General features: G+C 47.6%; 2 protein-coding genes across 3 annotated transcripts in view; both read left to right on the forward strand.

Annotated features, from left to right (window-relative positions):
• Positions 1 to 26474, forward strand: part of RPS6KA1 (ribosomal protein S6 kinase A1) — a 94737-nt gene that overhangs the window by 45926 nt on the left and 22337 nt on the right. The window contains exons 3-10 of one of the 2 annotated variants that reach the window (XM_054998996.1): positions 195 to 245; positions 11044 to 11160; positions 15553 to 15634; positions 15894 to 15974; positions 16704 to 16783; positions 20499 to 20605; positions 21123 to 21160; positions 21303 to 21445. In XM_054998996.1, coding sequence (XP_054854971.1) covers positions 195 to 245; positions 11044 to 11160; positions 15553 to 15634; positions 15894 to 15974; positions 16704 to 16783; positions 20499 to 20605; positions 21123 to 21160; positions 21303 to 21445 — 699 coding nt within the window. Of the gene's footprint in view, positions 1 to 194; positions 246 to 3908; positions 4138 to 11043; positions 11161 to 15552; positions 15635 to 15893; positions 15975 to 16703; positions 16784 to 20498; positions 20606 to 21122; positions 21161 to 21302; positions 21446 to 26474 lie in introns of those variants that run through there. The other variant, XM_054998997.1, reaches the window with a different exon arrangement.
• Positions 1 to 26474, forward strand: part of PIGV (phosphatidylinositol glycan anchor biosynthesis class V) — a 315344-nt gene that overhangs the window by 45803 nt on the left and 243067 nt on the right. The gene's annotated exons all lie outside the window — the stretch shown is intronic.

Here is a 26474-nt window from a genome sequence, read left to right on the forward strand (position 1 = left end):
AGTGGCTCTCATTCTGTTCTGTTACTCCCCTTCATGCATCTAACAAAGAGGCTTTGGCGCATGAAGGTTGTGTGATAAATTTTGTTAAGTGTTCAAACTGAACTTAAAACACTGAACTTGCTTCAGGTAGGTGCTAGAGAAAAATGCCTCTTCATCACTGGTTGCTTGCCCTCACCTTTTTTTTCTTTTGGCAGGCAAAACAGGATCCCATCTGGGTCGAGAGGGATGTGAGTTCGGTAGCTAAGGTAAGGATCTCAACAATACAGAAAACCTGCTGGGGGGGAAGATTCCCTGCTGGCTCCCCTTTGCCCCATCTGCTCCACATCATGTTGGCTGTGTCCCTTTCTTTTCCCATCTCTCTACTGTTAACACCACCTGAGTCCAGGCTGGGAAAAGTGGTATATTAGGACAGAAGGTTGGAAGGGGGTGTTGGATGTTTGGCAGGCTTGTTCTGGCTTCTGCCCACAATGTCAAAGATGGTGCCTCCCCCCGCCCCGCCCCCCAGCATCAAGAATACTGCTGGGTTGTAGCTAACAATTGTAAATCATCTGCATGCCACTCAAAATCGCATTCCGTTCTTTCATGATTAAAAGAGAGAGAAAAATGATAATTGGCGTCCTGTGCCTGTGTTTGAAAAGTAGCACCTTAATGTTCCGGGGGATGGGGGTGGGCGGTTCTGCTGAAGTCTGATAAGGCCTCTGTTTAGTGTGGGTCCTGAAAAGAAGGACCAGCCTTGTTTATATTTATAAAGCAAAGACCTGGGAGGGGGAACCACAAAGCTTCATTGGTGTTCAATCCAAGCTCAGCAGCCCACTGCATTTTGGGCTGGAGTAGCTGTTCCAACAGCACAAGAAATTGGTCATCTTCTAAAAGTAAGCACAAGGTGATAACTCACTTCAAGCGTCACTTTGTTGAAAATAAAAAGATGAGCCAGAGTGTGATCTACGGCCAGTTTGGTGCGGGTCCCTGATTGGTTTTGAAAGTCCTTTTAGAGCACAGCTGTGTTCGCTTGGTGTGTGTCAGAATGCCCTACTTAGTGGGCACCTTAGAGTGCTGATTGTGGTTTTCTGTGCCTAGTGTTTCTGTTTTGTTCTTGCATTGGCTGGTTTCTGCAGTTTTGGGCCCTGCGGTTCAAGGACGCTAGCAGATTGTAGCTCTGTGTCTTTTTATAAGATGATAAAAGGGCACAGAATGAGGGTCTCTAACGTTTTATTTAATCTGAGTAATGAAAAAAAACCTGATGTGCTCCCCTCCAGCATACTACTGGTTTTTGTTCTGTTCTAAGGAAAGAACATGGGTTAGAAAGAACACAAGAATTGAAGCTATCAGTTAAGCAACACAGAAGGAAAAACAAGATGAAATGAAACTTTTAAAAACAAGAACAGAGCCTAGAGCAGCTCTTTTTCTCCGGCTTTTCCTGGGTCCTCTAGGAGATGCATGAGCTAATGTGCAGCAGCTGGTGAGCTCCCTGTTGGAGACCCCTGGTAGAGAACGACGATTGCTAGTCTGCCCTAGCAAATAAAACAGAATGGCACCTTAAAGGACTAACATTCATTTAAATATGTACTTTTTTGACCCATTGCTCTTGAGGAAACAATGCCTTTGAGAGCGAGCTAAAAAAAGCTAGGAAGGTTAAAAGCTGTCAGTTACGTAGTTAGGGCAAGTAAAAATGATGGCTTATGATGGTTGAGAATCCTTTTGATGGTTGAGAATCCTTTTTGGAGAATGCAATGAATTAGCCATTGAGAAGGCAATCTTGATGACAGATTAGGGGTTCTCCAAACTATGAAGAATTTCTAGCAATGGCAGTGTCAAAGATTCTTACTTTGAAACTTCGGAAAGGTGGGACAAGTTCAAGCAGGAGGTTCCAGCTGTAACACCATCCTGTCTCAATTTCAAAAGTTCATGCTGATGTACATGGTTTTCTTTACACACACACACCCCACACACACATTACTCCTTGTCAAACAACCCTGTGAGGTAGTTTGGAACATATCTACATATGCTGACCTGCCTCAACCCGGCAGCTAAACACAATAAAGTAGGCACTCGCAAGGGGGGAGGTCATTCCAAAGGTGAGATGCCACCACTGGAAAAGAAAACATCTCTGGGTGCCACATGGTTCAGCTCTGCAGGTCGGGGGCATGAAGAGCAGACTTGGGAAGAGGATCTTAGCTGACGGTCTGAACCCTACAGGAGGAGGCGTCCTTTAAGTGGTTCTCTCCTCATTCATATTAACTTTATTTTATTTACGTTATTTATAGTCCACCTTTCTCGCTGAGACACAAGGCAGATTGCATATTGTGAGTCAGTACAATCAATATCACGATATTTCAGTATGTATGTAATGGGCATATACATGCAACTTTCAAGATTTAAAGAGAAAGAAAGAATGAAAAGAAAAGTTTAAAGATTTAACAGTGTTGAAACATAGACATATTAAACAACATAGGAATGACCCAATAAGTTCATACTTACAGCAATAGTAGTGAATTCTACGGTCCCTCACAGTTTACAATAGTAGTGAAGTCTATGGCCTCATTTTATCCCTTTGCCAGTGGGTATCCTTTTAGGAATGGATCTCCTGGGGCCACTTCCTTACAATACCCCTCCCATCTGAGGAAAAAGCCCTCTTGAACCATTCGGTTTTGCATTGTTTACAGAAGCCTGGAGAGTGGGAGCTTTCCTAATCTCCTCAGGTAAGCCATTCCATAAAGTGGGGGCCACCACAGAGAATGCCCTGTACAGGCAGGTGTTGATTTTACCTCGTGAAGGGTGGTACCTGCAGAAGGCCCTGTTCAGATGAGCGAAGTTGTTCTTGTGAAATATAGGGGGAGAGGCAGTCCCATAAATACGATGGATCGAGGCTGTGGAGAGCTTTGTAAGTGGTAGCCCATACCTTGAATTGGGCTTGGTAACTGATAGGAAGCCATTGGAGTGACTGTAGAATGGGAGTAATCGTCGTGGTTCTCCTAGCTCCCAGTAATAGCTGAGCTAGAGTGTTCTGGACCAACTAGAGTCTCCCAAGTTAACTTAGAGGGAAGACCAATGTACAGTGTATTGTAGTAGTCAAGTCTTGATGTTACCATGGCATGGATCCGGCTGTGTCGAGGTAGGGGGCCATCTTCCAGGCTAGGCTGAGTTTGTGGAAAGCATTGTTTGCGGCCACCTTAATTTGCGTTTTTAGCAGTAGCGCTGGATTCAGTATAATCCCCAGGCTATTAACTAAGTTTGCAAGGGTCAAATGAAGTCCATCAAAAGTGAGAAACATGCTGTCCTTCAAGATGCTGGCCTTCCCAACCAGCATCACTTCTGTCTTGTCTGGGTTCAGTTTCAGTTTGCTTGCTTTCAGCCATTTGACCACAGCTGTCAAACAGTGACCTAAGATCTCTACTGCATCCTATGGCAATTTTGATAGTGAGATACAGAGCTGGGTGTAGGTTAGGCTGAAAGAGAGCCAGAGGCCCAGGACACCTGGAGAGTTTCATAGCCAGGTGGGGGACTAGAAGCCAGGTTGGACCATGACATCACATGGGTTCAAATAATGACTACCTGAAACTTGATGAGTTCTTTGACTGAGCAAGATTTCTACTCCTGTCTCCCGCTGGTCTGTCCACTGTGCTACTTTGGCTCTGTTAAGCCCTTTTGCGGAAGTGTGTAGATACAGAATTTAAATAAACTACACCCCCCAGCTCCTGGTAGATTTCAGGGGAGTGCCGTGAACAGACAAGTGGTGAAGCTGGGCCAAACTAGCAAGGAGGTGAATAAACCACAAGTGTTTTGGTTCTAGGGAGGGCAGGAAGCTTGGTTTTTCAACCTGTTTTGCTTTGAAAGCTCTGCTGCCTCCACACTTCCGTCGGCTGGGCCCCTCACACCACTTGTCTCCTTTGTGAAGCAGAAAGTGCTCCAGTTGGCAGAGCACCTGTAGCCACCAGCCATGTTCCCGTAGGGAACTCCACAGGACTCTGGTTTCTGATGATGTGCCACTCCAGCGGTGATGGGATGATGGCGATGGTTAAGGAACCCCGGCTTCCTCGCCTTTTTGCCTTTCTGGCCCTGTGGCTGCATGGCAAGCGACGCTCAGAACCTTACAGTCTGCCTGTGCTTTCCCCAGGCAATGTCAGTGGCACCAATCCGGTCAGTACTTCAACTTCACCTTGCCTCTTTTGGTGCAGCTAGCCGTGCCTTGTTGCTGCCTCTGCTTGCTTCTGCAGTGCCACGTTATGGATGGTGGCATCTCCCTCTTTCACCACTTCTCCAAGGGAAATCTTCTCTTTCAGCTATGCTGCAGTTCTTTAGGAAATGCTCCCCCATGTATTTAGGGGAGGGGGCAGTGGCTCAATGGGTACAGCATCTGTATTTGCTCCCAGGTTCAATCCCTGGCACCTCTAGTTAAAAGGATCTGTTAGAAGGCGATGTGAAAGACCTCTCTCTCGCTGCCACTCTCAGTAAAGAAGAGGATCAAATGGAGCAAAGAGGGACATTTTCAGCTGCACTGGAGGGGCGGGGGGAGAAGTATTAGATCTAAATAGTCTGTTTATTTTGGCATTTTGGCCAGAGAGAATACCAGCTCTCCAAAGTTTTTCTTTGGTTTCTGATGATACTACTTTGTGGCGGGGGAAGGGCACTAACTCAGTGGAAGAGCATTGGCTTGGAATCCAGAAGGTCTCAAGTTCAATCCCCAGCATCTCTAGTTACAAAAGGATCAAATAGTAAATTATGTGAAAGACCTCCTCCTGAGACCCTGGGGACCCCCTGCCAGTCAGAGTAGACAGTGGTCTCATTCAAGGCATCTTCACATGGATGCGGATAAATGTCCAGATAGGGATGGGTAAGCTGTAGCCACAAAGACGCCAGAACTGTAGTTTTGGACATTCACAACTGGCCAGCCTTGAAGCAGGCAACACTTAGGGCAGTAAATACTTAAAAGTTATAGAATGTGTGAGGTTTCAGGCTATAATATTGTTGATTTGGGACGAGGGGCTTCTGAAGAGACTCCTGAGAAGGACAGATGCCATTGATAATATATACGGTGCCCCCTGTTAATTCTTTGTGTCCAGATGGGTTGGCGTATTGCATGAAAAGCCCAAAGAGGGTAGAGAAGGCCCTGGGTTTAATCCTTGTTGTGTCCAGCAAAAAGGATTTCTAGTAGCAAAGCTTTGGAAGGAGTTCTGTGTTGAAACCTTGGAGGGGTCGGCCAGTGATCCATCTCTGTATGCAGCTGCAACGTAAGATACAGCTCTCAAAAGCCTTTTCCCTCCTTACGAGTGAAATCATAAGACAAATTTTTTCCATCCTCCTCAAAGGGCTAGAGAACATGGGGATAGCATTGCTACCAGTGCCTACAGCTCTCAAAATGAGTTATTCTGTAATCTGTTTTGTCTCCAGTTTTAACAAAATAATGTGTTTCAAGCCATGCTGGTTCCAAGCTTTGGCATCTCCTCAATCTCTCCCTGCAGTAAAGAGAAGCTGCCAAGAGATTCCTGTTTTCTGCAGAACTGTTAGCCAAGCTGAGCAGATGGGCAGGCGGGTCTGTGTGTGGTTGACATGCCAGCCACATCAGCTATGTTGTGCGACAAACAAGGGTGTTTGCCATGGTGTGGTGGGCAATTTGGGGGGATGCAAACGTTCCTGGTAGCTGTCACCAGCCAAAAAGCACTGAAAAGCAGATAGCAGAACATACTGCTTTTCTTGGTGCTGTGGAGGGTGGGGTGAAGGGCATATGGTGTTGGATGAAAACAACATACTTGTAGGGCCCCAAGGTGCTGAATGAAAGCTTTCCTGCTGGCACAGGATTGAAGGGGGAGGGGAGCAGAGAACATGATTTAGCATAAACTGGATCTTGGCCAAATTCTGAAACTTGAGAGCTAGTTCATATGTGTTCATTATTTGCATATGACAGAGCCACCACCAGAATTTTAGCATCTTCTAAAATAGAGTGCTGCTTAACAAAGTCAGAGTTTCTCTAGCCAAACAACTTATATGGTAAACTGTTTAACTGTCAAAAAAGGTTACAGATACCTGTATTGGTCCAAAGCAAAATCCAGATTAGTTGATGCCAGCACCATTTCAAATCTGCATGTCTGCTCATAGAATGCTTGCATATCCTTTATTGTATGTGGCCAGGGCTTTTTTTGAGGGGGAATGCCCCAGAACGGCATTCCAGCAGCTCTAGAATCTGCCCACATGATTCCTTCCTCCTTCAGCCCTGCAGGCTCAGCAGGGGAGGTTAAGCTGCTTTGAGTTCATTCTGCTTTCTTTTCATTCCTGTGTGTGTGTGTGTGTGTGTGCGTGTGCGCGTGTGTGTGTGTGTGTGTGTGTGAGAGAGAGAGAGAGAGATGCAAGCAGAGATGTTGGGGCTGGCTCTCCAGAGGAAGTTAAGCTGCTTTGAGTTCATTCTGCTTCATTTCATTCAGGGGTTTCTGTGTATGTGTGTGCTGCTTTGAGTTCATTCTGTTTTATTTTCATTGGGAGAGTGGGTGGGTGGGGCTGTGTGTGTATGTGTGCTGCTTTAAGTTCATTCTGCGTTCATTTCATTCAGGGGTTTCTGTGTATGTGTGTGCTGCTTTAAGTTCATTTTTATTTTCATTCAGGGGTGGGGGTGGGGCTGTGTGTGTATGTGTGGTGCTTTGAGTTTATTCTGCTTTCTTTTCATGGGGGGTGGGGCTTTGTATGTGTGTGTGCATGTGTGCTGCTTTGAGTTCATTCTACTTTCTTTTCATGGGGGTGGGTGGGGCTGTGCGTGTGTGTGTGTTGTTTTCATTCTTTTGTTGATTGCAGTAGACATTGTTATGGTTCCCACAGCTTTTGAATGCAGATTGGTTCTGTGTTAATTAAATATATCAGTTATGGTTATTTGTATTAGTTAAAATATCCATTATGGTTATTCCAGTTTTATGCTAGAATGGATAGCTGTGTCCAAGTCACAGAAGGCTTTCATCAATATATTCATCAGCATATAGGTGTTCTTATGTCTTAATAGCTGTAACTCAAATGGTTCTCCCCACCCTCAGCTGATTAACATCACTGAAATTGCAGTGGACATATGGGTGTTAAGGAAGTTTTTATGAATATTGTTTGTGTGGGACATTGGAATATTTATGAGCATTTCACAATGTCACAACAGCTTAGCTATTGGTAAGGTAGAGTTGGCAGGCAACAAAAAAAGCCATTTTAAACTAAGTATAAATCTAATGCAGCTAAAGTTTAGTATCTTCTTTTGAATTGCTCCAGTAAAGCAAAACCCTTCCTGAAAATTTGATAACTCAATATTCATTAGATTAGGCATTTCAGACTCTGTGGAATTTTGAGAAAGAATTTTAGATTTTTTTTTCTACGCTGGCAGAGGGAATCGGTTAGAATTTAGGTTTGTGAGATCGGTTTTGGATTTTTAGAGGCCCCCTCCTTGCATATTTTAAAAAATGATTCCAAAGAAATGAAATGGTTGGGAAAAGGGATAGAAGAGTTCACTTTTTGTAGAGGATACAGAAAGGAAAAAAAACCCTTTCTCATAATAGTGTAATTTTCCAAGCTTACTAATATTTATCTCGTCGTAATGCATTGTGCTGGGTTCCGGGAAGTGGCGTCACTTCCAGGAGTGATGTCATCATGCATTTCTAGGAGCGTGGTAATAGAGTGTTCTACCACCTCTTTTCCCAGAAAAAAAGCCCTGTATGTGGCCATCATATGTTTCTTTTAAAATTGTTCTTTTAAGCTGATCTTGTATTGAAATAAGCTCAACTCATACTTGCAGGGCAAGAACTTAGGATCATGGCCTGAGACACTTTCTTTTTCCTAAACATCCAGCCCGATAAAGAATTCTGGAGAACTCAAAAGCCTGTTCTGTGCTAAGCCTTGTAACAGCTTTCCTGTGGCTTTGTTTTTGGATTTTGTTCTGCTCTGGGTTAGGGATTGCTAAGGTTTCTCCTGTGCCACTCCCCCCACCCCAGTAATAAAAATCCAGCATATGAAGGCAGCATCTAGCACAGGGTAGCTTGTGAGCTACTGGTATCTTTCTAGCTGCTGCGGAGTAGCTTGTGAATGCCCTAGGAGACCCAGGAAAAGATTTCCAAAACAGCAGCTCTAGGCTTCTTAATGGATTTTTTCTCTACGATGATGATGCGTTTCAGAGTCCATGTTTTTTATGGGACAGAACTCGATAGCATGCCATTGCGGGAGGAGTACAGGATAGTATTCAGTTCCAGTATTGGGGCAGTATTGCCAAGCTTCTGGCTTGGTCGTCACAGTGGCAGGTAAGAACGGCCCTGGGAAAACTGGGCCTTGAGCATGAACAGGTTAAGCTGATTGATGTTTTATTAGCTGCCTTATTTTTTAATCAGAACGTTTATGCCCCACCTTTTCATATTGTTCATGGCATCTTATAATAGTAGATTAAAAACATTTACAGTTAAAACCAAAACCAAGTAACAGTCCCAAATCCTTCCCTCCTCCCCCTTAATAGATGCCTGTCATTCAAACCCCCTCAAAAGCTCTGGCAAACAGACAGACCTTGCGTCACCTCCTAAAAATCTCCAAGGAGGGGGTTCTCCTCACCTTCTCAGGGAGCCCGTTCCACAGAGCCAGGGCCATGATGGAAAAGGCTGAAGCTCTGGTCAGTGCCTGGTGGGGCTACCCCAAATGATGGGACAGCCAACAAATGGCTGCCTAAGGATCATAGCTGATGCACCAGGACATACGGAAGAAGATGGTCCTTTAAATGTGTGGGTCTCCAGGCTTTAAAGGTCATAGCCAGTACTTTGAATTGAACTTGGACACAAAGCGGCAGCTAATAGAGCTGTTTCAAAATGGGCAACGTATGTTCCTGGCAGCTAGCCCCTGACAGTAGGCATTAATCCAGCCATGAGTTTACAGAAGCATTGGTCAGTGTGGCCAGACCAGCTGAGCCTAGATAGTGAGAGATTCGGTGCACAAGATGTAGCTGGTGAAAGGTGCTCCAGGCCACCATGCTGACCTGTTTGTCAAATAGCAAGGCAGGGTCCATGATCTCCCCCAAGCTGCTGACCTGCTCTGAGAGAACCAACTTCACTCCATCCAGGACAAGTGGGTTTAACCCCTCTAGAATATTGGTCTCCCCGACTGGCATTACCTCTGTCTTGTCTAGATTCAGCTTCAGCTTGTTCTGCCCTAGCCACCGGACCACAGTCTCAAAGCACCAGTTCAGAACAAAGACACAGTCCTGTTGAGTTCAACTTTGAGAGAGATGTCTGTTTTGATAACTTTTTTTAAAAATGGGTGGCACAAACCAGGTATACCTTGCCTGCTAATTTAATCTCTTAATGCAGTTCAGTAGTTAGTCATGATGATGCAGAGCAATTGTGGAGTGTACATGCATGTGTGAACAACACATGAACTTGCATGTCACAGCTTGTGGTTGGTCTGCTTGGCAAAACAGGATACTATTTCTCTTTGAAAGTCAGTCCAGGGCCTCTCCTGATTTGGTTCAGTGTGGCTTCCTTTTGGTTCTCTCTTTTTATAGCTTCCTGTGTGAAATTCGAGTTATGGATATCAGCAACTGGATGTCAGTTTATTATTTGGCTCACTCTGTCAAGCAAATATTTTCCTGTGGCAGTATTTAACTTGGCATTTCTGAACTGCCTGAACCCCAGGGCTCTAGGCTCTGAAGCAGTCTCACATTACAGTATACAGATGAGTTCTGGGGTCCCCTCCCCACGTAACAGTCAGACGTGAATCGCAGGTTCTCCTCAGTTTATACACACATCATGTCCATTTCGGATTGGGAACACATTGCACATGGAGAAAAGGCCTGCCCTGAAACAGTTGTGAGGAGGGGCTAGTTGGTCCATTGGGGGAAACATGGGCCGTTTCCATACGGCTTACCTTCCCTCAGAACGATTGGGAACATCACACAAAAAATGCAGAAGATCGCATTTTCTCGTGCGAGATTTGCGACATCGCGCAAATCTCGCACGAGAAAACACGATCTCCCGTGGTTTTTGCGTGATGTTCCAGGGACATCCAAATAATTATCCATTATCCAAATAATGTTTCAGGTCATGAAAACAGGATGGGTGGGGGGAGACTTTAAACCCTTCTTTCATATTTTCGGTCATTCTGATCCCACAGCACACACGGAAAATGAGAACCCACAACTTATGTTTGATTGTTTCAGATGTGGACCCCAGACCCAAAATGTGTGGCTCTGCCTCTAACAGTGTTGTTGTACACATGTCAAGGCCCCATTTCCATTGCGCTGTAAATTCTAAGCTGTTTCTCCTTTTTTCTTCAGGTTGCCAAATTGTAACTGGCATTTGCCTCCTTTCCTCCATTCAAGAGACATCAAATTTGGGACAGCTTTACTGACACTGAGGCAGTGCCTGTCCTGCGCCTCCCACTGCCCAAAACAGAGCATTCATTCCTTGTCATTATAACATCATCCCCTTGCGTCTCCATAAAGTATGAATTGGTGACACAGAGGCCGGGCTAGATTGACTTGAGAACTTTGGGATTTTGCAGGGCTCTTTAGCAAGTCAGACCCCTGTGCTGTCTCTGCCATTGCATATGTTTCCTGGAAAAATCCTTGAATTGGAGGGAATGCGAGAAATGCAACACGGAACTTCTTCCAGCTCTCCCATTCTCATCCAAGGCCTCCTTCTTGGACTTTTTTATATCTCCATAGCCATGACACATTCCCTTGATTGTAATAAGTAAAAACAGAATACGCTTGCTTGAACTCTTTGTGTGTATGCTAGCCCGGTGCAGGCAATTTGAAACAAAGGTATTGCACAGGTTTGGACACCTCCAGCTGGCTCGCTTACGTACCTGTCTCAAGCATATTTTTGAGCTCTGACTAGAGAGAGCAAGTCCCCGCTCCTGCATGCTTGTCACGCAGGCGATGCCCGATGACATGGTCAAGGCACCAAGGTCTAAGGGGTGCTTCAACTGGGTAAAAAAATGTATCTGTTTTCCAAGAGCTCAGACCTATGCAGTGGACTCCTTGATCCACTCCTCCATTTTTAAATCTGGAGATCCTGCTAAACCTGTTATGTTTTCCATAACTTTCAGAATGAAGGCTCAGTCCAAGAAATTACCATCACGTACCTTGTGAAGGAGGGATCCGAGAAGGCCGATCCGTCGCAGTTTGAGCTGCTTAAAGTCCTGGGGCAAGGCTCTTTTGGCAAAGTGAGTGAATGTTCTTGATGCCGATAAGGTTTGTCCACTGCTGAGCTGATAAAAGGGGAGATGGGATAGCTTGTCAAGTGTTAACTTACCCCTCGTAAACTGTGGTTCCTCATTATCTTGTATCACACACACACCCTCAGGACAAACTCACACGGCCATAATGTGCACATTTGTTCTTCTGGGTGATTTTCTGTGGCGCTTGTCTTCTTGAAGAAAAGGTAACACGAAAGGATAACTCATTTTTCTTGTAGTTAAGCAACATAATTTTCTTTACCACCGTTAAGGCATCTCAGCATTTTGAGGGGGGGGGAGTGAATCACTGCGCCTTCATCACAGGAGGAGAAAGGCTTCCCTCTGGCTAACAATTCATATTGTTGGGGAGCGACTGTGGCATCTCCATTTAAAAAGGATCCGATGGCAGGTGATGTGAAGGGCCTCTACCAGAAACTCTGGAGAGCTGCTGCCAGTCCGAGTAGACATGACTGACCTTGAATCAGTGGTCTGATTTACTCTAAAGCAGCTTCGTGGTCTGAATTTGTGCAGGACAGTAAGAGCCCCGGTGATGCCATTTCTGAAGACTGCTGCGCAGAGAAGGAACTAAAATGCTTCCTCCCCCCCCCTTCTTTGCTGGGATTACTGGTGGTTTGGCAGCCTGTGCCAGCTAAAGAAATCCCCCAGGCACGTTCTAGAACATAAATTTTAAACTAGAACAAGCAATGTACAATCCCAGTTAGTTCTGGAGAGTATTTGCCCTTAGAAGTCCTCCCAGTTATCGCACTGAAAGCTGCCTTAAGAACAAAGGTAGATGCCGTTCTTTGTGCTGCCGTATCTGAGGGGTCTGTGTATGCGGCAAGCATCCCTGCTGTGCCAAGTTCACAGCATGCGCCACCCATCACAGCTGCTCCCATTCACCTTCCCTTTCTGCTGCAGGGAGCACTGGGTACAAAGAATGAGTAGAGATGGCTGGGTTTGCCAAATGAAACTAGAAACCAAGCATGTTGTTCTGGTATTTCCGTTTGTGCTGGCTCCCACACTCTGCATCTACTCCCAGCCCAAATCTCCAAGCCATCTCACACTGATGGTAACAAAGTCAGGAAGCATCCTGTACCGTCACTAGCTCTTATTACCGTTCCCCATGCCAGATCAGGACCGTGTTTTGGTACATGACCCAAATCCCACGGTAAGAACTTGAGATAAGGAGAGGGGAGAATGGGCTGTTGGGGTGCTGGGATGTGGCAGAATTGCCATGGCAAATGTAGCCCGAAGCTCAGTTCTTTGGCCTGCTTTCAATGAGAAGAACTTAAACTTAACCCAGGCGGCTTCGTACGCAACCAGCATCTCGTTTAAGTGGGGCCTTCAGTCACTGCATGAACCTGCTTGAATGCTGTGGCCCGAATGGGGATTCTGCTGGTGGCCTAACATGGCAATGTGTAGCAAATTGGCAGATATTGTGGTTCAGTTAAAATAGGGGCGCTGGGTACGTGCAACATTGCCTAGATACGTTTCCCCCCCGCCCCTTGCCTACCAATGTGGTGATTAAGGTGGGCCTTGGGTGATAACTTTTTGTTGTAGTAAAACTTGCTGCTTTATTTCTGCAGTCTCAGACTTCTCTACGTTCCTTTGAATAAGAGCTGCACTGCCCCCCCCCGTGATGTTAATGTCCTGAGTTCCCTCTTTCCTCCCTCATATACAAGTTCCGTTGTCCACATGGGTGTTTCCCCTGTTAAACTGCAAGCAGAGAAAAATATACGCTAACTTCCTTCCTACTGCAACCAAAACATAACAATTCTGGTCTCAAGAGGCTGTTGTTCTTTGGGGTTTGGCTGCATTCTCTCCAATGTGTAACTTGGTTAAATTACAATGTACCTGAAGTAGGCTTGTGCTAGACTTGCGCAGGTGGCCTGATTCCATCCTCTGCACCTTCGTGTGCAAACTGGTTTATAAGTGACTGTTCAAGACTAGCTCCGATTACCCTTGGTGTAGGAACGCAGGCACATGGAGTAACCAGAGATAATCACTTTCTACCTCCCTGCCTGAGCAGGGATTCAAAGCAGCTTATAACATTGTTCTCCCCTCCTCCATTTTTATCCTCACAACAACTCTGGGAGGTAGGTTAGGCTGAGAAGGAACGCCTAAGGTCACCTCATGAGCTTCCACAACAGAGTGAGGGTTCAAACCTGGGTCTCCCAGATCCTAGCCTGGCACTCTAACCCCTTCACCGCATGGCTCTTTTCTCTCCTTGGTGAGTTCTGAAAGACTGGCATCTGCATGTAGCAGGGAATGGAGAGAGCGCTCTGTTTCTTAATGGTGATAAATGCCATGCAGTGAGCAAGTGTGTGCCTTTTTAAAAAGGCGCTTTTTTAATGGCAATGAATAAACCAAATAAAATAAACAGCCTGGGGCACTGAGCAAGGCTCACAGCTGAGCCAGTGTTGGCATGCAATTCAGTAACTTCCATTGCAGGGCAGGACTTGCATAGCTGCTGAAGAATTCACCAGAGCCTTTATTTTTGTCTGCATCCATAGGGAAATAATTCCAGAGGGGTAGCCGTGTTAGTGTGCTGCCACAAAAACCAACAAGAGTCCAGTGGCATCTGAAAAAAAAATCTTATTCTACCTTACAAACTTTGTAAGGCATGGTTATGTTGCGTGTTGTCAGACAATGCAGTATATAGGCAGTATTTGTCTCGTGGTGGTCCTTTCTCCCACCTGAAAATGAGATCTGTGTAAGGAAACTAAAAAAGGCAGGATTTATCAGTTCTAAGAGCATTTGTGTGCTTAATCTCCAGCCCAACCTATCTCTGAAGGTTTTTAATTTTTTAATTTAAATTTAAAAGGATTTTAAAGTAACTTAAGTAATATTTGGGGCTGTGGAATGGTATTTCGTTTATTTACTTCATTTTTACCCCATCTTACTTCCCAATTTGGACCCATGGCTGCTTACATAACTCTCCTGTCCTCCATTTTATCCCCACAACAACCCTATGAGGTAGGTTGGGCTGAGAATGTGTGACCAACCCAAGGACTTCCAGTGAGCTTCCATGGCTGAGTGGGAACTTGAACCTGGGTCTCCCAGGTTGTAGTCCAACTCTCTAACCGCTAAACCACTTCAGATCCCGCTGAACATTTTATCACTCTTCTAGATTATGAGGTCCTAGACATCACTTTTGAATCCTGTGTTTTGGGGGAAAGCAGACTAAAAGTATCCCAATAGTTCCAAAATCTTCAGAAGAGCCAATATGGTGACTAAGATCAGAGGGTCTCAGGTTTAGAACCCCTGCTTTGCCATAGAAGCTGATTAGGTGACCGGGGGCCAGTCACACACACTCAGCCCAACCTATTTCACAAGGTGGTTGTGAGGTTAAAATGGAGAAGTGGTGGTAATGTAAGCAGTTTTGGGTTCCCACTGGGGAGAAAAACATGGTAAAAATAATAATATTGTGCAGCAGCTCCAAAAGCAGCACAGAAGATGCCTCCGTATTGTAGAATATTCCACCCGTCCTCAAGAGCAAGTTTGGGCTTTTCAGCACACGCCCGAAGCACTAGAAACAGAGCTTCCTGGCCAGTGCTAAAACCAGATTTTGCTAGTGGCAGTGAGGGTGTACAGTGGGTTTGACACAGGCTGTAAAGTGGTGGGTATGGGTGTGCAAACGTTGAGTGACCGTCATCTGCCCAGATGGTAGCATCAGTAAGCCCTCAGACACTGGAGAATTCTGAATGGTGTCCCCTAGGCAGTTGGGGCTTTGCATGGCCTAGGCCCTGCTTGTGCACACTTGTTTTGCTCAGAATAGTGACTAATTATGGGGACTCAGCTGGCCTGACATCTCTGCCCCCAGTCTGAAACCTGCTGCTGTTGAGAGGGAAAACAGCATAACCTCAGGAGCAATCTATTGTGGCTCATTTGCCTTCAATGCAGTTTGGATGAGCCAGTGCAAGGGAGATATCCTCTTACATGCAGATGAGATCAACTGAAATTTGTGTGCAGAATTCCATAGGAGGTAATATGAAAGTAGGTGTAGCCTGGCCTTGGCCCCCCGTCTTTTGGTGGGGGGGCAGATTGTCTCACTCTGCATTCGCCAAAGTGCCTTGAATGAGTCTCCGTGGCTCAAGTGCCTCTCCTGTGTGTTCTCATTTGCTTTGGTACCACTCGGGGTTAAATGGAGGGCTGGGCTGCTGGACCCCGTTCTCATATTGGGCTCTCATCATGTGGCTTTTCTTTTTTTGGTGTTGGAGATGTTGGTCATATGCAGACTGTTCTAGACCTGAAGAATTCAGCACAATTAAACTTCCTTTTTCTCTCTCCTCCTTGCCCCGCTCCATGGTATTTAATTAGAGTGTAACTCAAATTCTGCTAAGTGTTCTTATCTTTCTGGTCTGGCTGTTCTCCATACAGGTTTTCCTGGTAAGAAAAATCACCCCACCAGACAGCGGCCACCTCTATGCCATGAAGGTCTTGAAGAAAGCCACTCTGAAAGGTGAGGTGCTGAGGAGGCCCAAACGGATTGGAAAGTTGTGTGGGGATACATTTCAGTGCGTCTTCCCCCCACCCCCAGCACGGTGGGCTGCCCTGCTTCTTGGGAAGCGAATGGCCTGGATCTGCTTCTCCCGGCCCCATGCAGATACCGGAACAGTCGAAGGCTGCCTGGCCTTAGAGTTAGTTCTCTGTTCCTAGAGTTAGTGCCAGTTAATTGTTTTGGCTGTGCGGCATCTGAATTGGGGCTTCTCTGTTGACAGTGCGTGATCGAGCAAGGACAAAAATGGAAAGGGACATCCTAGTGGAAGTAAACCACCCCTTCATAGTGAAACTCCACTATGGTGAGTTATGGGGAGTGGGGGAGAAATACTTTCCAGATCTTGTGGGGAGAAGATCGCAGCCATGGCAAGATTGCATGCAAATGGCAATATGTGTCTGATTGTGTCTGGATTCAGCGTGTTCCCTGTTAGCCCACCTGACAGTGGCATCCAGGCAGTGGCTTAGTGCCGCGACAGCCACTCCTCTGACCAAGAAACTGGAGAGCTGCTGCCAGTCAGAGTAGACTCTATACAGAGCTAGATGGTCTAGTGATCTGGCTGTGTATAAGGCAGCTTCATTTCATGTATTTATTGTGTGTCTAAATTTGCCCCAAGTGCCCAAATTCATTGAAAGTTGTGCACACTCTCCCATGCAGACATAATGGTACTTTCCTGATACCCACGGTTTTAAAAAACCCCAGAAGCTGGTGACAGAAATGTTCCCCGCAGCTTCTGCTTTTCTTTGGAGCAAATTCCTCTCTCCCACCTGCCCCCGCTTCCAGTCGGCAGCTTGCATCAAATATCAACCGGGGCTTCCTTATAGGATGTGGAGCCTAGTCCAAATGAGATCCTGGCTAAAGGGGCAGGAAGTACTTGGCATGCCAGGGAGGTGGAAGTGGCCAGGCAACGGAATAGCATAGCCCCCTGACACGTGCATTACGCTTTTGAAAACCCAGAAGCCAGACAGGGCTGCCGGCATCCTTATGCCCAGAACAATGGGTGATGCGGATTCCGCGGTCTCTTACTTTCCAGCATTCCAGACAGAGGGGAAGCTCTACCTCATTCTCGACTTCCTCCGAGGGGGAGACCTTTTCATGCGCCTTTCCAAAGAGGTGAGTTGTATTTATTGGTTAGAGAATTTTTATGCCGCCTCTCCAGACAACCTGCCCACGTGCCATTTGGTAGTTGCATACTGGGTGGAATAAAATAAAACAAACCTGAACTGTGAAGTGTGGGGCTCCTGCCAATCACAATGCAGAAAAACCATGCCACCTGCTGACCAGATGGAGCTTCTACATATTTTCAGAGTTCCCCATGTATGCAGGAAAATGATAAATCTGGTAAATTACCAAGAAGAAGGATAAACAGCCTGATATGGATTGAGCATGTTATCGAGGCAGAGAATGTTGAGAGGTTAATTTTGGCTGAAGAGAAGGGGACATGGAGGATGGGTGGGAAAATTGACCTCAAATCTCTGAGAGATTTATATAATCTTGGAGGGGGTGTTAGAAGAGATCTCTCAATCACTTCTCCCCCTCTGCCTGCAATTTTTCATGCACCTCCTGCTGAAGTGATGATATTGGTAGAATTTTAGGGATGCTTAAGCAGCTAGGACTGTTTACCTTAACATTGTTAGACAGTTTTGAAGCATTACAAATTAAATTTTTAAATATCTCTTCTGTCTTTCTCCCAATATGGGATCCAAAAGGGCTTACAAAAAGTACATAATCCTGTAGAACACCTTCAGTTTTATATTTAGGTGTACTAAAAATCAAGCCAGAGCCACGCAACAGCGAGCTTGTTATGGAATAAGCAATAGGAAAGTGAAGAAATAACAAAAAAAACTCCCTTTGCATCACAAAAAAAATACGGGAGCAAGAAACAGGGGAACAATTGTGGTTCTGTGACAGAGCATGTACTGTGCCTGCAGAACACCCCCGGCATCTTCTGTTAAAAGGGTCAGATAGTTGGTGATGTGAAATAGCAGACCTGGGCGAGCCCATCAGTCAGAGTAGGCAAGACTGACTTGGGTAAACCAAGGGTCTGACTTGGTAAAGGGCAGTTCCGTTGTGTACCTTTGCTGCCCTCCGCTGAGTTAGGCCAGGAATCCAACTTGCCAAGTGGAATAGACCACAGCAGCCCTCCAGAGTTCTGCACAGAGAGTTTTTTGCCCCCAGCACTTGCTACTGGAGAGTTTTAAACTGAAGATGCTAGGGGTGAAATGAGACCCTAGAGCAGGTTCTCTGCCACTGAGGTATGCCCAGGAAAAGAATTGGAGGAGTGTGCTGCACAAATTGAGTCATAAGGTCTTCTCGCGCATACTCACATCCTCAATGCTTGTTGCTTGTTGTAGGTCAGTTGTGCAATAAAGTTTCCTCAAAACTGGAATTGACTCATCTAGGCACCTCCAGGGGTTTCCCAGCTCTCCTGCCCAGGTGCACATCTGTTTTCTTTGGACCTGAGCAAAAGTTCTTCAACCTCACCCCCAATGGGAACAGCAGATTGTGGGGCCAAGATTTCCCTTTAGGTGCTTCAAATGCCTTTTGCACTCAGGAGCAGGCACAGATGCAGGAGCAAGGGATGAAGCATAAGCCCATGGGAGTGGTTCCTCCCAAAGGCTTATTGCTGCTTAGACTGGCCAAGGCAGGGGTCAAGAGGCTTCTGGCTTGGTTCAGGAGGAAGCTACGGGTAGAGTCTACCTCACTGGCCCTTCCGCTCTTGCTCAGCAGGCCCTGTGGAAAGTCAGACCAGGGCTGAAGATGGATGGCAAGACAGCAAATGGGTGCTACCTCTGAAAGCTGTTTGCAGCCATGAATACCACCAGAGGATCATGTTTCATAGACTTTTTAAAAATCCATCTGCTTGAAACGACAATCCTCAGACACTGCTCAGAAATACAGAAGGGAAGTGACACCCCAGTTCCAAATGGATGTGGCCAATGTTGATATGCAGACTTGCATGTTTGCAAGACCTGTGCAGACACAAATGCCATGGATGCATTATCAGGATGTACGCCATTCCAAATGAGTTCAGAGGTGGTGTGTTTGCATTGAAAAAAACACATCAGTTTTCCTTTTGCATCAGTTTTCTTCCAAATGTTCACTCCTTTCTTCCGACAGTTGTAGAAATGCTGTTGAATGTCCTTGCAGGTCAGACTTGATCTCTGTTTAGTGTCTTCACCTGTGATCTCACCTGTGAGTCTGTTTCTACACCATAAGAGGTGGTCTACTGGAACAGACCAGTGGTCCATCTAGTCCAGCCTTCTGTCTCGCACAGTGGCCAGCCAGTTGCCCCAGAGGGCCAACAAACAGGGCAGAGAGCCCAATTCCTTTCCCTGCTGCTGCCACCTCCTAGCCACTGGTTTCCGGAGGCTTTCTGTCTCTGAATGTGGAGGATCCCTTTGGGTTCTCATTTAGAACCCATCTTTCTCCACTTGAGGTTACTAACCATAGATCGACCTCCTTTGTGAACATCTTGGTGCCATCTGTGTTTGCAACCACCTCTATGTCGTCTGGCAGTGAATTTCATAATTTAACCACTCATTGAGAGGACTTCCTTTTGACCCTCTTGAATCTCTTGCCTGTCACTTTCATTGGGTGTCCCTGAGTTCTCGTACCATGGGAGAGGAAGACACTTTCTGTTTTCCTTGTGCCAAACTTCTCCCAGTAAGATTAATTCATTTTCCATATTGTCAGTTATGTAGAAAAGAGTGAGAGGATTGCAACAGCAATATATAAAACCAAACAACATATGGACCTGCCCAACTGTTTGGATTTGAAAGGTTTGGACAAGGTTTGATACAAAATGTTTACATTCAAGAAGAGAAGAATTCTGAGATTTTTAAAGTCTTATCAGAGGGCTTACTTCTATTTTACTTTTATGTTCTGTTTAAGCCCACTCAAAGCAGATCCTAAGAATGAGAAACCCCAATACAGCTAACGAACTATCTGGTCTGTCAAGTAGAGCAAAATGTCTGTCAAGGAGGATGATTTTTTTTTCTGTCCTGTTTTCACCATAACTACTTGAGCAAAGAGTGTGTGTGTGTGTGTGTGTGTGTGTGTGTGTGTGTGTGTGTGTGAGAGAGAGAGAGAGAGAGAGAGAGAGAGAGAGAGAGAGAGAGAGAGAGAGAGAGAGAAGTGTGGGAAGAAGAGGCCCTGATAGGGTAAGAGGAAACAGTTCTACTAACAAGGAGTTGGAGTTGGTGGGACCAGCACACATCTCTAACCAAGATTCCAAATTTCTTCTTCCTGCTGCTTCTTAGCAAATTTTAAGTGTGCTTTGAAAATGGATGCGTGCACTAGATTTTAGAATGTGCCTGTAGTTGGGGAAGGGGGCTCATAGGCTAAACATGTTAATAAAGGAGAGCGCATGTTTGTCTTTGTATTGGGAGCCATCCTTGATGCTGGAGATAGTAAAAATATTCAGATCAAGTCCTACCTCAATGTTGGTTCGGCAGCTAGGATAATTTATGTAGATGCATCTTCCGGATTGATTCCGTGTAATGATTTTGCTTCAAAGATCCTGGCATCTGCTTGTCCCCCTTCACCAGCCTTGGCAAGGGCTCTGCTGAAAGGTTTCGTCTTTCTGAACCAAGACATTCCAGATCTTATTTTTTTCCACACTCGGCCTATTGATAAGGACTAGGAACTTTCTCTTTAAAAATATGAAGTGATGAGTCTTGAGATGGGATATCAAATTCCTTGTTCAGCCCTTCCAGATGCCTTGAATAAAGGCAGCCCTTGCCAAAAAAAAACCCTCCCTTGTTTTTTTTTTTCCTGGATGGCATGATCCTCTCCCCCCATCCACTACTCTCTCTCTTCCTCCCAGGTAATGTTTACTGAAGAAGACGTGAAGTTCTACCTTGCTGAATTGGCACTGGGTCTCGGACACTTGCATCGCCTGGGCATCGTCTACAGAGACCTTAAACCAGAGAAGTATGAAGAGTTCCCAAATTTCCACCACGTGACTTAGAGGTGTCTGTGAACCTTCCTGAATGCATCCCTGAAGGAGGGGGCTGGAATATGTGTTGGCTGTTGGGGTGAAATCATACTCCCTAGGCTCTAGGGTGGGTCCAAAAAGAATCTAGTTCTGCCCAAAGCTTCTGGAGGCCAGGGTCACCCAGAGGGATGCAAGGCTGTGTGTTGCATTGTCATTTGGACATCACTGCAAACTAAAATGAACACAACTAGTGGTTAACAAGCCACAAACCATAGTTTGAAAAATCCCAAATCGGTTCCAAACAACAACTCCCAGTTTGTTGGACTTTCAGGGTTCCATGTCACAACTAACTCGGATTTGATTAGGCAAAACTGAAGTATAATTGTGGTGTCAGAATGCAGCCAAGGGAAAACAATTGAAGTTTGGTTCCCAACCCACATTTTGGCCATCCCTAATCTGTTAGCATCTGTCCTAGAGATGTCTGTGACTTTATATTTACTGTCTTCCTCGTAGCATCCTCCTAGATGACGAAGGGCACATCAAACTCACAGGTATGGTAACCTAAACATTACACACCAATATAGACTTCCCCTCTTGTTATCATGTACCATTGCTGCTGCTGTTAAGATGATGTACAGTTTGCTCTCTCGTTCTCTTCTCCCCTGCCCCTCCAACCCTATATGCCTCTTGTAGATTTTGGTTTGAGCAAAGAAGCCATAGACCGTGAGAAGAAGGCCTATTCTTTCTGTGGGACAGTGGAGTATATGGCGCCAGAAGTGGTGAACCGTCAGGGCCACACTCAGAGTGCTGACTGGTGGTCGTATGGAGTCTTGATGGTACAGTTAGTGGGCGACTGTGTGCCAAAACTTTACTTGGGCTGCCTGCAAATGTTGGGAAGGATGGGTGTTAGCTGAATCAGTGCTGCCATCTTGTGGTGATTCCAGTTAATGTCCCATCTGTTCTCTTACAAAACGAGTCCAGTAACACTTTTAAGAACTAAACAAAATTGATTCCAGCATCAGCTTTTATGCGTTGGAGCTCACTTTGTCAGATGCATGAAGTGCACATCTATATCAGATAGATCTCTACTTAAAGCTACAAATAACAGAAAGGCAGGAATAGGGAGACTGACGGGCCAGTCAGAAACAAAAAATGATCAAAGAAGATTTGATGCATTTAGAGTGAGTAGGGCGCACTTCCATCTTTAAAGAGGTGGGCAGAAGAGGATAAAACAAAATCTGATTTTCTCAGGGAAGGTGCAGCATGAGGAATGGTCTGAACTAATTAAAATCTATAACAGATAATCTGGGCTTTGTTAAATACAGAATGGGGTCAAACGCCTGACAGCTTGAAGACTTTCAAGTTTTATTTAGCATATTGGCTAGTGCCCATTTCATCAGATGCATGAAGTGTAAGGCTTCTTACTGCCAATAGTGAGCCCAGGGTAAGACCCTGAAAGATCCAGAAGATCTGTCCTACTTTGTGACAAGCCCAAATGTACACAAGGTGATAACCGAGAGACCCATTTACAGTAGCAGTCCTGGGTGATGCTGTCTAATACTAAACTGGTAGTAGGCAAGAAACCTGAAGATCGTCGTCGTCCTTCTGTGCAGCCCCACATTGGGGGACTGCGCAGGCGCAGGCCAGCCGCGGAGAAGATTCTTTTAGCTTCTAGAAATGTGACGGGGACGTTCGGGCCCACCGCGCATGCGCGCCGGTGTTCCCGCCAATTTTGAAGTACAAGTACCCGAACGTCCCCGGCATTCCCTCAGTTCCTTTTTCGCCGCCATTCGAAAAGGTTCTTCAGCTGTCGCTTGTGTCTTCCGACTTTCTTCTAGCTGTGAGTTGCCGTTTCCTTCTGACTGGGAAACGCCTCCACTATGTCCCATTCCGCTTTATTTAAAAAATGCCAACAGTGTGGCACTAAAATGACCCACTCTGATGGTCATGACCTCTGCCTCATCTGTTTGGGCGAGGGGCACGTCGTGGAGCGCTGTAAGTTTTGCATGGCCTTCACTCCGAAAGCGCGGAACGACCGCAAGGCCAGGCTCCGGGCCTTTCTTTGGGACGCCAACCTTCTACCGCCCAAAGCCTCTGGGTCGTCCGGGAGCAAGCCCAGCTCTGTCGCCCCCTCGCCGGCTCCTCATCACTCGTCGGAACCGCTCGTCTCGGCTCCGACGGAGGCGTCCGCTCCGGACGGTTCGATCGCCTCCGGTTCCGTGAGTGCTCCGTCCAGTCGAAAGGCGAAGAAACGTGCTTCTTCGAAGCCTTCTTCGAAACCTGTGGCCACCGAGGCTTCTTCGGAGCCCCCGCCGAAGAAGGCAAAGGCCAAGTCAAAGGCCAAGCGCCGTGCTCTGTCGCCGGCCCCGGCCTCGTTGGCTGGTTCCTCTCCTGGACCGGCCCCTCCTCCTGAGGACGTCCGGAGTCTCCTCCATACCCCGTCGCCTCCTCACACACCTCCTCCGGTGATTCCCGACGACTGTGAGTCGATCCGTGGATTTTCGGACGCGTTCCAGGAGTTTGAGCGCTCTCTGCCGTGTGCTCCGGTTCCGGCGGAGGTCTCCATTCCATCGCAGCCAGTCTTCTCGGTTCCAGCGCCGTTTCACCGGTCCGTTCCGTTGCCTGCTGCTCTGCCTCCTTGGCAGCCTGTCCCGGGCCTAGGGAACGTGGCCTCCTGGCAGGATTTTGTGGCTTGGATTCAGCAGTCCGCTCCCTTTCTGCCTGGTCCTTCGGTGCCCCTGGCCACGGTTCCGGCGCCCTCCACTCTGCCTCCAGCTCCGCCTGCCACTCAGCCGCGTCGCCATCTTTCGGCACCCCAGCCTTCTACCTCGGTTCCGGCTGACCGCCCGTCGGTTCCGACGCAGACCCCAGCAGCTTTCTCCGACTCCGAGGATGATGAGGGCTTGGCGTCTCCGTCTGAGTACTCGTCGGACGCGGCCTCTGACCCTTCCCCTGATGATGCTGTGGGGGAGCTCCGCTCATCGTCCCCTAATGACGATTACAGGGTGTTTGCAGAGCAGATGGTCCGAATGGCCGCAGCACTGGAGCTCGACGTCGCCTCCACGACCTCCAAACCCAAGAGTAAGCTGTTGGAGCCGTTGTATTCGGGCTCTCCTGCCTCGGTGGCGTTTCCTCCTGTCGAGGATCTCGTCGACAATGCCCTGGCACTCTGGCAGACCCCTGCTTCTGTACCGCCTACGGCCAAGAAGGTTGAGAAATATTATCGCCTCAAACAGGAAGATTGCCCTTACCTCTTTGCCCATCCGAAGCCCTCTTCCATCGTGGCCGAGGAGGGTCAGGCTCGGTTCCGACGGGGCTCCTCTTCGGCTCCATCGGATCGGGAGGGGAGAAAGCTGGATGGAATTGGTCGGAAGGTGTATTCTTCGGCTTCCCTGGGGTTCCGGATCGCCCATTTCCAAGTAATAATGGGCTCTTACAATCTTTTCTTGTGGAAGCGTCTGTCGTCCTACCTCTCTGACCTCCCCGACGATCGCCGTCACTTGGTCAAGGCTCTCCAGGCTGAGGCTTTCCGTTTGTCGAAGCAACAGATGACGGCTGGCAAGGACGCTGCCGACTCCGCGGCGCGTGCGATGGCATCCTCAGTGCTCTTGCGTCGGCACGCCTGGCTTCGATCTACTGCCCTGCCCCCCGAGAAGAAGGCCAAGGTCGAGGATTTTCCGTTTGAAGGTCCTCAGCTCTTCTCAGAGAAAACGGATGAGTCCCTTTCTCTTATGAAGAAGAACCAGCAGACGGCCAAGTCGCTCGGGGTTGCGCCTTCGGTTCCGCAGACGGGTCCGAGATATCGGTACGGCAGGTTCCGGTCCTATCAGTCCCCCTACCAGCAGTTCCACCAGCGCCAAGGACGGTTCCCCTCCGGTCAATCCTATGGCCACCGTTCCTACTCTGGCCAGCAGCGCCACTCTTCGAGACGCTCCAGCCGGTCCAAGGGACGACAGCAGCCTCCTTCGCCCAAGCCCTCGACTTCAGCGCAGAAGCCCACGGTCTTCTGACTAGACCAGGACGCTTCCCAGTTGGTCTCCAAGGACGCTGTTAATGTCCTGTTCTTGGACAGGCTACGGCCTTTCTTGCCCCGTTGGCGACTCATTACTACGGATACCTGGGTCCTCTCTGTTGTGGCCCGTGGTTATAAGTTGTCGTTTACCACTACACCCCCTCTTTCGCACCCACCCCGTTGTGCTTCTTGTTGTAATGTTGTGTTACAAAATAATGTTTTGGAGTTGGTTGCCAAAGGTGCTGTCCGGGTGGTCAATGTCTCTACTTCCCCTTGGGGGTTTTACTCAAGATACTTTCTTGTGGATAAGAAAGATGGGGGGTCTCGTCCCATTTTGGACCTTCGGGCCCTTAATACCTACTTGAAGGTGGAGAAGTTTAGGATGCTTACCCTGTCCCGGGTGTTGGAACTCTTAGAGTCAGGCGTCTGGATGGCCATTTTGGATCTCAAAGACGCCTACTTCCACATCTCCATCTTTGAGGGCCACAGGAAATATCTCCGTTTTACCTGTGGAGGCGCTGTCTATGAGTACACGGCCTTGCCCTTTGGCCTGGCCTCGGCGCCCAGGGTGTTCACTAAATGTATGGCCACCGTGGTGGCACATCTACGGTCTAGTGGCTGTTTTGTTTATCCCTATTTGGATGATTGGCTCCTGGTGGGTCCCTCCTTGTCCGTCCTAGACGGTCTGGGGCTAGTGGTCAATTTGGGGAAGTCGGTCCTGTCCCCTGGTACGAGCATTAGATTCATTGGGGTCCACTTTGACTCTCTGCTGGGCCGGGCTTATCTACCCCCGGACCGCTTGAGCAGGCTGTCCTCCCTGGCCCGCCACTTCGTGCATAACCGGTTCCAAACTGCCCTCCTGATTCAAACGTTGTTAGGCCTTATGGCCTCCTCCACAGGGGTGGTGTGTTTTGCACGCCTGCGCATGAGGCCTCTACAAAATTGGTTTGTTCGGGTTTTCAACCCCCTCACTATGAGTCAACACCGTGGGTTTTCCGTCCCGAGGGTGATACAGCGGACATTGGTGTGGTGGACTGACCCTGAGAATTTGTCCAAGGGTTGTCCTTTTGGTCCCTTCCTGCCGGAGGTCACCGTCTTCACGGACGCTTCCAATCTAGGCTGGGGAGGGCGTTGTGGACACCTGTCTGCTCAAGGTGTTTGGTCCTCCCTTGAAATGGGCATGCACATTAACCTGTTAGAGCTTAGAGCGATCCGTTACTCCCTTGCTTCTTTTGCAGATGTCATTCGGAACAGGAGGGTTCAGGTCCTGTCGGACAATACCACAGCCTGCTATTACCTCAACAAGCAGGGAGGAACGGTCTCGCTCAAGCTCTGCAAGGAGGCGACTACACTCTGGACTTGGGCCATTGCCAACAACGTCCTGCCCAGGGCCATTCATATTGCGGGGGAGAACAACACAGCAGCAGACACGCTGAGCAGGGTGTTTCTGCCCCAGCACGAGTGGTCCCTCAACACGGTTTATCTCCACAAGGTTTTCCGCACATGGGGCACGCCTTTGGTCGACCTCTTTGCCACAGCCCACAACAGACAAGCCCCGCTGTTTTGCTCCCGGGCCGGGATTGGCCATCGTTCACTGGGGGATGCCTTCCAGATACCCTGGTCTCCAGGGCTCTTTTACGCCTTCCCGCCCTTCCCGCTCCTTCACAAGGTCCTCTCCAGGGTCAGGGCCTTCCGAACCCATTGTATCCTGATTGCCCCTCGGTGGCCTCGCCAGGATTGGTTCCCCCTTTTACTTTCCCTGTCACAGGGGCGGTGTCTCCCGCTGCCACACGCCCCAGACCTGCTACTCAGGGACGGAGTGTGGCATCACGATGTGGCAGTGCTAAATCTGA

This window comes from Eublepharis macularius, chromosome 15, assembly GCF_028583425.1.
Source record: "Eublepharis macularius isolate TG4126 chromosome 15, MPM_Emac_v1.0, whole genome shotgun sequence".
NCBI lineage: Eukaryota > Metazoa > Chordata > Lepidosauria > Squamata > Eublepharidae > Eublepharis > Eublepharis macularius.